Genomic DNA, 12,991 nt, shown 5'->3' on the forward strand with positions numbered 1-12,991 from the left:
ATGTGTGCACAGTTTTTCAGACAACACTTTTTTTCCGATTTCCTAATTGCTAAAAACGACGTTACATTGTTTTCGAAAATTAAGAGTGATTCAAAAAGTTAGATTCCTCACTAAAAAAAAGAAAGAAGAATTTTTGCTTTTAAATTTTATATCACCATTATTTGAAACAAATGTTCAACCATTTTTACAATCAACGTCATCTGAAAAAGGGAAAAATCTTATGAAAGACCTACATCTCAAAATCAAAAATAAAACTCTACAGCGCAAAGTTCATGAAATCTAAATCTATTAAAGAATTTTTGTGTCAATGGCCAAATCCTAATAATCTACTGAAGGCAGTTAAGGAAGGTCTATCAAATACATTATTTTTAGCTGAATCTCTTGCACTAGTTATTTTTTAATAAGCTCATTACTGGTCCTCTTTGGAGACTTATTGAAGAAAAGAAAAACATTCTTAGAATGAATAAGTTTTATTTCGTTTAAAAATGAAATTGTCAGATCTTTGGAAAGATGCTTCTCCAACGCTCCCTGCAACACTTGTATTTGACCCAAGAGATGTTGAAATACATAAAAATAAACTTTATTAAAAACTATTTTAGGATACTGGCAATATAGAATTTGATGTCTTGGTGCAACAGTCATTAGAAATAATTTCCCATGCATTTCTAACAACACTTGAAAGAAAAGCAATTGATCAGCTCCCAGGCGGTAAATATTGGAACTCAGATGATCAAATTCAAAATGCTGCTGAAAATGTACCAACGACTAACAAAGCTTCAGAAAGTTATTTTACAATTCTGGATCTTCTTATTCGAACTAAACCAAATGCCAAAATTCAAACAATTCAAACATATACTATGTGGTACCGAAACAAAACCCTAGCATGGCTGAATGCAAAATCAGAAGAAGAGCGTTACATTTTTATTGAAAAAGCTTTTCATAGTGTTGAAAAAATGAAATTAAAGTATACAGAGCGACAAGTAGAGTTAATTTCAAAGAAAATGTCAATGTTGAGAATAAAACAGCAACTTAAAGCAGATGCAGAAAAGAAAGCATCACTAAAAAAAGGAAATATAGTTAATGTGCTTATTCAATTGAAATCACAAGTTTGGCTAACAGTGGAAGAAGCAGAAGATAAATCTTCAAAAATTGATAATAATACTTTAAGGAAGCAAGTTATTAGAAGTAAATTAGATTTTTATCGTTATGTAATGAGGGCAAAATGTTCATTGAAGCTGTTTTTTAAAACTAAAGTTTCTGGAAATTAAGTTATTGATTTAAATTCAAGTGAGCTGATGGAGAACTTGGTAACTATCATTTGCACATGCAACTTGCCTCCACCAGATCAAAGGAACAATACACTAAAAGAAAAAAGCCAAAGCAATAACTTGATTTAGAAACAAAAAGAAGAGCTGTTTAGAAAGTTAAAGTATTCTAGAATGTCACATCTTGCAAGACAAAAAAAGGTCCAGTTTTTACCAACTTTATTAAATGATCCAGGTAGTTTAGTTAAGCGATTTGTTCTTCATAAAATAAAAGAAGTTGATGAAGAAGAGTATTTTTGGTGCAAATCAGATGTTAGAATAGCGGAAGTCGGAAAAAAAATCAAGCAAACATTTTATGATGTTGTTTATGAATCAGAAGCTGGAAGTATTTCCACATTTCCACTGTTATCTGACTTTGATAAAAGAGATACGATCTTGTTGTAAAAGATATAATCACTGAAATTTTTTTTCAGTATTTATCAATTTAAAATCTTGTGATTGTTATTTCAGATCCTTCTATTTAAATGTAAACAAAGATAAATCTATTATATTTTTTTAATGATAATCGAATTTATTATTAACATTTTACTTTCAGGAACATATGAACACTATGAAATGCTTTAAAGTTTGAAACAGCTCTTGTTTCGACTGAAGTTGTTTTTTATGGTTTTCACAGAAGTTTTATTGCCTATGATCCACTTTGATATTTTCTTCATATTCATAAGTGTATATGAGTATGTTCACTCTAAAAATAAAAAAAAAAATAGAAAAAATTCTTGTTTTTTTACAGCTTCTACAGAAGTTGTATTTTTAAAATTTGTAAAATTAAATAAAAGTTAATAAGTAATAATGTCTAAATTAAAAAACATACTAACAAAAAAATATATCTAATTGTAAATCAAAAGTTTCAAATACAGAGTTTTGATCATTTATAAATAAACTGACTATAAAATTTTCCTCAATCCACCTGTTCCTCGCATTAATAAAGGAGCAAGAAAATTAGGAAGAAAAGTTATAACAATGCACATTTAAGTCAACGTTTTAGCTAACTTTGTGAGTGGTTGAGTTCGTTGACATATATGTCATAGTTTCTTTTTGCTGCTTTCCATATCCCAACAGCCTCACTAATTACAGTTTCAACTCCTATAGATAGTGCAAAAAAAAAAATAAATGTTTTGGTTACCGCAGAGCATTTGCATATGACGCTGTTCATTAGAAAAAGTAAATTCGCTTGTATTTTTGGTTTCCTTCTTCTTAGGTAAGTTTAACTTATTTGTGGCAGTTGAGTATTGATTGCAAACCTCAAATAAATTCGTAAATGACCAATCATCTATCTGGGTTTTAAGATAACTTAAACTTCTTATCCTCGTCTCAAAGCATTTTCTGTTTTATAACTCCTTCAGGAATTTCGGGAAACGTCAGGAAGACTATTTCGGGAAATTTCGAACTGCTCCTTTTTAACAGCTGAGATATTTACATTTCCGATCAAGATACGGAGTTCAAGTTTCATTTTTTGTGCACCAGCAAATTGTTTCATGGTATACTGCATTGGAAATAAGATTATTCAAAATAGCGTTCTCTTTTCTGTATTTGACTTTTCCATGAGATCTAACTCTTTAAGAAAGGACAAACGAATAAGTTTTTCTTTAGTATTTTTTGGAAAAATGTTCTGGAGCCACCTGGAGAAATTCTATTCCGGAGAAAACTTTTCGTTCAGACAAAATTTTCAATGTTTTTTCCAGATTTTCTTTTATTTCAATAACCAACATTTGAAATATTGTAATGAAATAATCATCAACTACCTTCTCTTTAACATTACGAAAGAGTACGGTTACTTTTAACATAACTTGCTGAATCTTTTGCAATCAAAGTTACCAGTTTTTCATGTTTGATTATTTATTGTTTTTAGCCAAAGCTTTTAGAAGATTTAAATGTTGCTCATCTTTGAGCAAATTTATGCCACAATGTCTGAACAATACATCCGAAGCTAAATAAAGTGATAATGTCAATGAAATGAGTTGAAGGGCATGTCAATAAAACAGATGATTGCGTTAAAGCCCACTTCAATAATACCTTCTGAGGTTTTTCTGTTTATTATACTTGAAAAAGCGTTTCTAATTTAAAAGAATCACTTGGCATCAAATCCTGTATCAATTGAACTTTGAATGGAAACATTTGAAGACCTCACTGTATGCAACTCAAAGTATTGCGAGCGATTCCCAGCATTTGAGTAAGGTGTTGAGTGGATATCTCTTTGACGGAGGTTTTAATGAAAAATATCTTTAATTAAAATGTTGCATGTCCATGTTTGAGTTAGAACAATTGAGCGCTGAACATGAAATAAATTTTTGTTAGTGTAACGCCAGATACACTTTTTTGTTCTAATGACAACTCCAGCGCAATCATATTGCGCTCATGATTGATGCTTTCCTTCCGATAATCTCCGCTAATTAAACAAAAAAAATTGCTGTTTATTTTTCTTTGTTTACAATGCCAATTCCTTTTATAAATCACAATATTTCTATAATTGGTCATCATTTTCTTTGTTCTGCATCGCTGTCATTTCTATTGACAATACAGAGCATACATTGAACGCTCTACATATGTTCGTCATTTTAATAGGAGGTAAGACATGTAATTGCTTTTTTATTTGATTTGTTGGCGCATCCAATCTTTCTTAAGGATTCTTTATTTTTGTGTAACAACTGCAAGGACCTCTTCTTGATCGTTGGCATCTAACGAAGGGATGCGTAAAGAGTCAAAATCATCATCAAGCGTAAAGTATCAAAATCATCATCATGCCTGTTGTATGGCCAAATACTGGTATATTTAAAACTATTTCTTGATTGCAGATTTTAAAAGCAATATCCTTTCAAACTGATTTTGAGCATGAAGTTCCCAACAGTACTCATCCAGTATTGTGTTTAATTGAGTTTATAGGATTTGTTATGAACCAAGATGATGAGACTTTGATATAATTGGTTTTAAGAAACGTAAAAAAGTTTGTTTCCAAAAGTTAGAGCCGGTGGGTTGTTTAAGCTAGAAACGATAACGTTTACTCCATATTCGCACGCTAGCTTTAATATTTTTTGAATGAGTGTGTCTATCCAAAAGAGGAAGTATTTGTTTGTTGCTACTCTACTCCAACCTTGTGTACTTGATGAAATGTTTTAATCATTGAACAAATAGTTCTGACGTTTCCTTCCGTTTTTAGAGCATACAAACATATTACTCACTGATGCTCCTTGGTTTAAGCAATCGTTTATCCGTCGGTGTTTAAATATTACGAGAGGAGGTTTGAATTCATCTGCAGCATTCATACACTTGTTTTGGATAACACAGCTAATAAACTTGTTTTGTTATCGCTACATTTCTGATTAGAAGTGAACTTGTATTCATCTAGTATAGGTTTGTATATATCAAAGAACCCATAAACCCATTCATCAATGAAAACCCCAGCCCTTGTTATGATGGTGCTTCTGGACTTTGCTAAGATAATCAAGGATTATCTTTTGTAAACTTATAGCAACACTTCGAGCCCGAAAATTCTTCTACTCTTTTAATATAGGCAATTGATTAGCAAGTCCTTTTAAATCAGTTGCAGTAACCTCAAAAATGCTTGATTCTAGATTAATAACATGAAAATGAAAAAAATGCACAAAAGTTGGAGAACGCAATTATCTTTGCAGCCTTTTGAGCATTTTCTTCAAACATTTCTTTACAAAACAGTAAAAAAATGTAAAACGACCTGTTTTCAAAATGGTTTCACTATTTTACACAAATTAGACGTCCACATCTGCTCAAGACACGCGGTTTGAGTGTCTCTTTGCAAATTAAATCTGTGTGGCGTGAAATTAATAATAATTCTTTCAAAATATTATCTCTGAAAGTATTGGCGAAATCTGTTTTTACTTATTTAGCAAATAACCTTTCGTTGCATCCTCTAAACCATCTCAATTAGTGAAGTCTTTTCCCAATGTCTTGCTTTGAAAAGATAGCACTAAATGACTTCACTTTTATAATCACTGTTTCCATTTGGTTCATCTGATTGAGCCTTGCCAAAATCTGCGAAGCACCTGTTTTTCGTAGACAAGGTCATTGGTCAATCAACTGTTAGGGTATTAATACCATAGCTTATAACTTAAAAGAAGCTAACACCATAAGTGATGATATTGATGTTGATAACAATCAGCAATACTTACATTTTATTATTCGGAAACTTGTAGCGTTCCTAACACACAACACTTCTGGATTTTGTAGAAGTAGACTTTAAAAGTAGTAAAAATATTTTGAACTTTTACTTTGACCAAAATGTCTTAAAACCCAAACTTCGTTTTTAAATTATTTAAAACTTGTAACTTTGTAGGACTAGCGGAATTAATGCCATCAGTATCAGTTTCTTCTAAAGGTCCCGCAACTCTTAGTTACTGTTATTATTTTTTCCTTGTGAAATCGCTATTTATAGAAACTAGCAATAAGCAACCCGTAATACGGGTTATGATCGGTCTGTTAATTTATAGTGGCTGTTTTCCACAATTTAAAGTTGCGAAACCTTAACTAATAAACTTTTAGAAAAACCCATTCAAATTAAAAAAATTAAACCATCTGTAAAATTAAAATAAAAAGTAGGCGGAGGTAAAATTATTTATCAATTATTTAACATTGAGTAATTTACAACTGACAGATCATATCAGTGTAAGGCAGACATTTACTAAGTTACTAACACAAAACAATAACACTTTATCATGCTTTAAATTGACGCAAAAGCAAGGCTATATTCTTGTTATAATTTTTATAACATGAACTTTAATTAATAAGATTAATATTAAGCGAACGTAAATTATACATGATTTATTAATTTTTTGGTATCCCCTTGATACATTTTTCTTTAAAACAGGAAATTGTCTTTAAGACGTTAAATGCACAACCAAATAAATTTATTAAAAATAACTGACCTTTACTATATATGGCACTAATCTGACCATTTTTATATATATGTCCTCTGTTTCAATAGCTTTTAGTAAACGGTAATTTACTACCATTTACTAAAAATTCCTTTTGTTACTCGAAATTTAATTCTCTTAAATATTTTGACACTAATAAAGGACCTCCCTTCCCCGTTTTTGCCTTAATGGTGGTCAGGAGAATAGTTATTTTTATTAAGAGTAGTCAAGTTTTTGATGAAGACCTTTTACCAGAATAATGAAATGTAAAACAATGATTTACGTGTATAAGAATTTTTTCTTTTTAATATTTATAAGAACTTAACATATATAAAAATTTTTTCTTTCCTCAAAAGTGTTGCAAATGCAAACTAAGCTAATTAATTAGTTAAACACCTTATAAAATTTAAGTAACTCGATATTTGAAAAATGCGCTAAACTACAATATTAACCACCCATTTAAAAAGTTTCCCTAAATTACGTACAGCAAATTATTAGGCTTAAAATAGAGAAAACTTTAAAAAAATTGACCTAATTGCATACATTTATATCATTTTAACTGACCAAAATTTACAATAAAAGGTAATCAGGTTTCTTTTTATAAATCGTATAAATGCTCAATCGTAAATCCTAAAGAAAAAAAAAATGGAATTATGATACTATAATTACAACAACAACAAAAAAAAAAACAAAAATAAAACACCACATAAAAACTTAAAATCGATTTACCTATTTATAGTAACCCATTTTGACATGGCAGTTAATATAAACATTTATCGAAATGTAACAATAAAATCTGTTTCGAAGTACAAAAGCATGAACAATACTATATATATATATATATATATATATATATATATATATATATATATATATATATATATATATATATATATATATATATAAACCAATTTAAGATATAAATTGCATTTTTAGAATAATGTTGTCTTGGCTTTCAGTAAATAAATAAAAGCAGTAAGTACCAATAATGAAACAACCTATTATTCATTTTTTACAATAGTCACCAACATGAAGGTGTCTATTGTTAAAAATGAATACCAACACAAAACATCACAACAATAACACATAACAATAGAATATTTACATCCTTGATCCTAAGATCCAGTGAAGATAACAAACCAAATTAAAATATGAAAGGCAAAATTAGAAAACCAATTTAAAGTTAACTATATCTATCTTTTTACTAAACATATAAATACATAAAAGTATATTTGTTTTTATGTTCAATATTAGTTATTTAATTACTTCAAATTTAGGACATGAAAACACCCTAGATTTAAAGATCAAGGTTGCATACTCTCATACACATTACGCTAAACATTAACAGACATTATTATATATTTTTTTTGGAGAATAATTAAAAAAGGCTAGACAACACAACCTAGCTCCAAAGCAGGTTGACAACACAACCAAGGCTAGACAACACAACCTAGCTCCAAAGCAGGTTGACAACACAACAAAGGCTAGACAACACAACCTTGCTCCAAAGCAACTTCGCCTGGCACTAAATGCTGCCAAGTCACAACTCTGCTATAAGTACATTGCTTGGCTGGCAAGGTTATCAATCTTGCTCAACATAATGCCAAATCGCACCACTTTGAAAACATAGAAACAACATAATTTAAACATATATACAACTATAAACAAATATGGTTTTATATAACACATTTGATTAATAATCTTTTCAATTTGATGAAGAGTAGCTTGTTCAGCTATTAGAAGTGGGACTGAGTGGTGAATGAAATCTTCCATCATAAAAAATTTCTATGTATTCCAGAGATGTAAAGGATTGTCAGGTTCACAAAAGGTCAAAATAATTGAAAGCAACTGTCTAATTTTCTTTGGCATATGTGTTAAAACCGCCTCAGAAAGAGTATTCTGCCATTCAGTGTCATCTTGCAACAGGCCTTTCAAAACACATGCTTCACGAAACGTTTCAAGCACAATACCATTAACAGTATGCACATCCTCCCAAGATGTTGCTTGTTTTGCTTGTAAAAGTAACAGTCTAAGAAAAAACAATTCTCCAGTTAGATTAACTTTATACATTCTTACTATCACCTTATTACCACCCCTTTATCTAACCTTCCATTTACAATGTTTATCATCAAATATAAAGTGATAAGGAATGTCTACATACGAATAGCAATATGCTCTTTCATTTTCAGTATTGAACTTAAACCATGCCATTAGGTGGATATCACGCTGAGCTGCACAATCTAAAGCCATATGTTCTGCTCCTTCTCTAAAATACAATAATTGATTTTCAGGTAGATGTTTACCAAGTCACAGCACTTTAAAAACACGGAAAGAACATAATATAAACATATGTACAAACTATAAGCACAATAAATGTGTTTAAATATGTTTATAAGGTTAAATATATACTAAAATAAATACCTTATATACATATTTAAACACATTTTTAAAACAATTATGTAACACATATTAACACATACACAAACAGTAAAAAAACACTTTACATTATTATAAAAACACATTGATAAAACAACTATAAAGCACTTATTCACACACATACATATCAAAAAAGCATATATGCAAACAATAAACGTGTGCAAACAAAAATTCTAAAAATGACGCAAGAAAATTTAAAAAGATACAAATATATATTTACAAACAATTCTTTTTATCTTCTTTTTTTTCTCATAAGAACTGTAATCTTCATAACAACATTTAACCTTTACATACAATAACATGTGACATGCATTGTCAGTGTTGGCACAAAATCTTAATTTATTTTTCTAAATTTTCTAAAAAAGAACAAAAATAGTTAATAGCATCACAGAAATTTCAAAGTAGTGATAACCATTTTATGAAAATAGCATCAGTATAACTTTAAATAACATCCATACCTCTATTTTCCTTCTAAAAAATAAAACACTATAAATTAAGTAATAGACCGACCATAAACCGTATTACGGGTTGCTTTTTGCTAGTGAAAATAAAACTGCTAAAAGAAAAACTAAAACAAACAAAATATAAACGATTTAAAAAATTAAAATCCTTTCTACTTTTTCTAATAAAAATTTAAATCCTTTCTACTTTATCTAAAAAAATTGTATATATAACTATTTTTTATATAAATACTTCAACTATAATATGATCTTAACAACGATTATTTATCCTAATATGATTTTTTATGTAATAATATCTAAACTAATAATTAAATTCCAAAAGGAAAAAAGTTTTAACTCGCTCAAGAGATCTTTCTCCAATGGCCGCGTGCATTTAGATAACGCGCTATTTCAAAGCCTAGTAACTAATGACGAAACGACGTTAAACATTAAACATTAAGCATTTCTGTAGGAATTATATTATGACAAGTTTAACAATAGTAGTAGGGAATTGCTGGTTCTGGCTCATTTTTATTTTTTGCAAATATTTATCGCGTGCAGGATTTTTGCGTGCAGGATTTTTAGTGAGAATTGCGTTTCTGGTTTATTTCGACCATATGTAACCATGAATTTTTTTTGCGTGTCACTGCCGGTTCTGGGCCATTTTCATTTTTTGCAAAAATATTTGCGTTCTTAGTTTTTAGCGTGCAGGATTCTGGCTGAAATATATAACTTACCTTTTTCTAGAAGATTTTCCAATAATGGATCAAGTTAAATCTGTTTCTGTAATGCCCGTGGGCGAATTGAGATAAATAAATTCTTTCTTTTGTTAAAAATGTTTTTTGCGAGAATAAAGCATGCAGGTGAATTGAAAGCGCTGTTGGAGCTTTTGTTTAATAATATTAAAACGGTGAGTTTTAGCATTGACAAAGGGATATTCATTTGAAGACAAAGACGAAGATAAATTTGATGTTTGAAGTTGATCTTTTTTCGGATTAGTTTGAGGAGTATGTGTTTGATTTTGAAGAGCCGTTGTATATTGGCATTGAGAGTTACATCAGCAAGGAGTTTAAAACGATGAAAAGTGACAGTACGGTGACGCTTTCTATTGTTGATTTGGGCACTTTAATGATTGATGTAAGATCTTCAGTATTAAAGTGGTGACGGAGAGCGTTCAAAAGGTGATTTTATTTGATCATTATTCCTTTTGTTCAGAGTCTCAAAGGAGAATTTTGGTTTCAAAATTCAGTGACATGTGCAAGATGATTTAGCCGACTTCTGAATTTAGGGTGACACGGGAAAAAGGAATGCTGACATTTTCAATGGATAGTCAAGGTATTTTTTCAGAAAGCTTTAAGTTTGGCGAGGAGGATATGTCAGACAAAATGTATGTCCATCGCGTGCATCGATTGAAGCGGCTGTTTCGAATTTCAAAAATCGTTTCAGTTTCAAGCGTGATTGACGTGTTTGTTGAATAGGACAAGCCGCTGATGATTTCATCAACCGGGGAAATTGGAATGGTGAAAGTGTATTTTCTTTGAAAACATTTAAACGTTTTCAAAAAAATTTATGCAGACCTAAAGAATTAAATTTTAAAAAGGGATGCTGGAAAAAGGTGAATTGGGTCCGACCAATAAACCGGATCCAAATAAAGGTGAATTCGGTCCGACCAATAACCGAATCCGCCTCTTATGAACAGTCCATCGCTATTGAGAGAGGTGTTTTTCAGCCAAGGTCTTAAAAATAAACCAGATCCTGCTGCAGTCAATTTCATTCCTTTTCCATTTTTGTTTATGTAAGCAAAGCCTCGTCCTGCATTTTATCCACCATGGCAGGACCGGCAGACGAACCGACTTCTGCCACCAGTCCTGTGGCGAGAGCTGGGACGACTCTTGTGGCGAGAGTGCTTCCGAGCATTCCTAATAATGGCAAAAGAGCTCCGATAAATCCTCCTTCTATTTTTGCGTTGTGCATGAGCTGTCTTTTGCTCAGTTTAAGTGTGATGCCTTCACCATTGCTGTACCTTTTTTAATTTTGTTCAGTTGAGATTTTGTCATTGCCAGGACGTGATTTCCGTCCAAGTCTTGATGAGAGAGCCTTATACTGACGTCGCTTTCTTCTTGAATGACTTTTTTTATTTTATCAGCATGACCCTGTGAAATATTTAATTTAATCTTTTGATAGTTGCTCATTTTTTTAACAAAAGAAAAAGATTTTAAGATTCTTCAGATCCGTGAATTTCACAAGTGAAATTTACCGATCGGAAGCACTGCTCGTGAAAAGGTCTTGCAGCACCTAGGATATTCGTTCTCTGATGTGAAATCTCACGATGATATCTTCCCCTCTAAAGTCGATTAAATGCTCATATTGATCTACAATTTGCTTTTCCATTCTTGAAATTTTGTTCACCACGATGGGTTAGTATATCAAGTGGAAAGGCTTTTCACTGATTTTGTATCCTGGAGGAGCTTCTGGATAAGAAGAATATATGTCGTTTGTAGTTTTTCCATCTGAATAAGACAAGCCTATAAGGTCGTTCTTCACTCTGATGACTCCCAATTCTTCAATCCATACAATATTTTCCGACTCGTAGACGTCGATAACTCTCGTCACTTTATCAGGATTTGCTAAATCTTCTTTCTTCCCCACGTAGGTATATTCCTTTTTATCAAATCCAAGGAGTTTCGCCAAACTGATATTTATGTTGAAATCTACCCAATATTTTGTCGTCGCTCCTGGCTTTCCAAATGTTAAAGTGGATCTCGACGTAAAATCGTATGTTCCAATAACCACTCCGTCTAATCTGTATAAATTTCCAACTTATTTTTTCATTTCTTTTTGAAGATAATCGTTATTCTCATTTATTTCATACGCTCTTCTTCAATGTTAATGGTGTAACTACATTATTTTTAGAGTTAATGTTGGTGTAGCTGCGATAGGTCTCAAGCCCCACTAAGGCCATTTCATTCTTTTTGTCAAAGCCCAAATCGATGGGCGTGTCAAAGTAAGTTCTGATGATGCTGCTTTCTACCGTCGGAGTTTCTTTTTTCGATTTTACAAAGAAAAAAAATCCAGACATGTTTTTTATACACTTGGAAAATAAAAATCGTCAAATCCGCTGCGATATTTTTCATTATTCTTTTTGGAGGACAAATGAAATACAGAATTTTTTACATACACCCCTATGTTGACTTGGTCAACTAATAATATAACTCTTTTAAGCGCCGTATATTTTTGCCTGCGCTCGCTGCCAGTCTGATCGGCCGCTAAGAAATTGACTCGCACGTTTCACCAGTAGCAATCACACCTGGTTCATCTTCGGTTAATCTAATATTTTTATTTTCACTCATTTCGTTTGAATTGTTGGTATTTTCAAAAGGTATTAATTTTTGAATAGATCGGAAACAGGTTGTTCTAGTTCCTTCTTTGGATAAAACTTGTAAATGCGCACCTCGTACTTTTCCATCAGTTCCTCTAATAAGTTCCAAAACTTTTCCCATACGCCAATGACTTCTAGGGATCTTAGTATCATCTCGTATGAGAACTAAATCGTTTACTACTAGCTGTTCGGTGAATGAAGTTTTACCTTTTACGTATAAATGGTGTTGTTTAAGTTCATTAAGATAAGAAGTTGTAAATCTTTTCCAAGGTTAAATATCTTTTCCAGGTTAAATATCGTTGCTTTAATAAATATAGCTCTTTTCGAAATATCTTCCGGTGGTATACGAATTCCATTTGTTTTATTATGAATGTTTCGTCCAAACATTAAATGGTATGGTGTTAACGCTTCTTCAGTGTCATTCTGGCTTATGTAAATTAGTGGACGACTGTTTATCACAGATTCGATTTCACATAGTGTCGTTTCTAGTTCTTCATAAGATAAAAAAGCTTTTCCAATTGTTTTTTT

The 12,991-nt window shown here is 31.2% G+C and overlaps 1 protein-coding gene and 1 pseudogene across 1 annotated transcript; one reads left to right on the plus strand and one right to left on the minus strand.

Annotated features, from left to right (window-relative positions):
* Nucleotides 1–332: 332 nt before the first annotated feature.
* On the plus strand, nt 333–1,709 carry LOC149878171 (uncharacterized; annotated as a pseudogene).
* A 5,397-nt stretch (nt 1,710–7,106) lies between these two features.
* On the minus strand, nt 7,107–8,580 carry LOC149878172 (uncharacterized). The gene is made up of 2 exons (XM_090073105.1): nt 8,370–8,580; nt 7,107–8,237 (listed from the first exon to the last, which is right to left on the minus strand). The coding sequence occupies exons 1-2, from the start codon at nt 8,456–8,458 to the stop codon at nt 7,994–7,996; spliced, it is 333 nt and encodes a 110-aa protein (XP_089929231.1). The 5' UTR covers nt 8,459–8,580; the 3' UTR covers nt 7,107–7,993.
* Nucleotides 8,581–12,991: the final 4,411 nt, after the last annotated feature.

Source organism: Hydra viridissima, unplaced genomic scaffold (assembly GCF_058129835.1).
Source record: "Hydra viridissima isolate aposymbiotic clone 2 unplaced genomic scaffold, HvirCarnegie_v1 scaffold_15, whole genome shotgun sequence".
NCBI lineage: Eukaryota > Metazoa > Cnidaria > Hydrozoa > Anthoathecata > Hydridae > Hydra > Hydra viridissima.

What these genes read in the sequence shown, in the direction of transcription:
- LOC149878172 (XM_090073105.1), bottom strand. Translation starts at nt 8,458, where the DNA reads ATGGCTTTAGATTGTGCAGCTCAGCGTGATATCCACCTAATGGCATGG. An exon ending in GAAAGAGCATATTGCTATTC is followed by an intron (nt 8,238 to 8,369) that starts GTATGTAGACAT and finishes GTTTTTTCTTAG; the next exon opens with ACTGTTACTTTTACAAGCAA.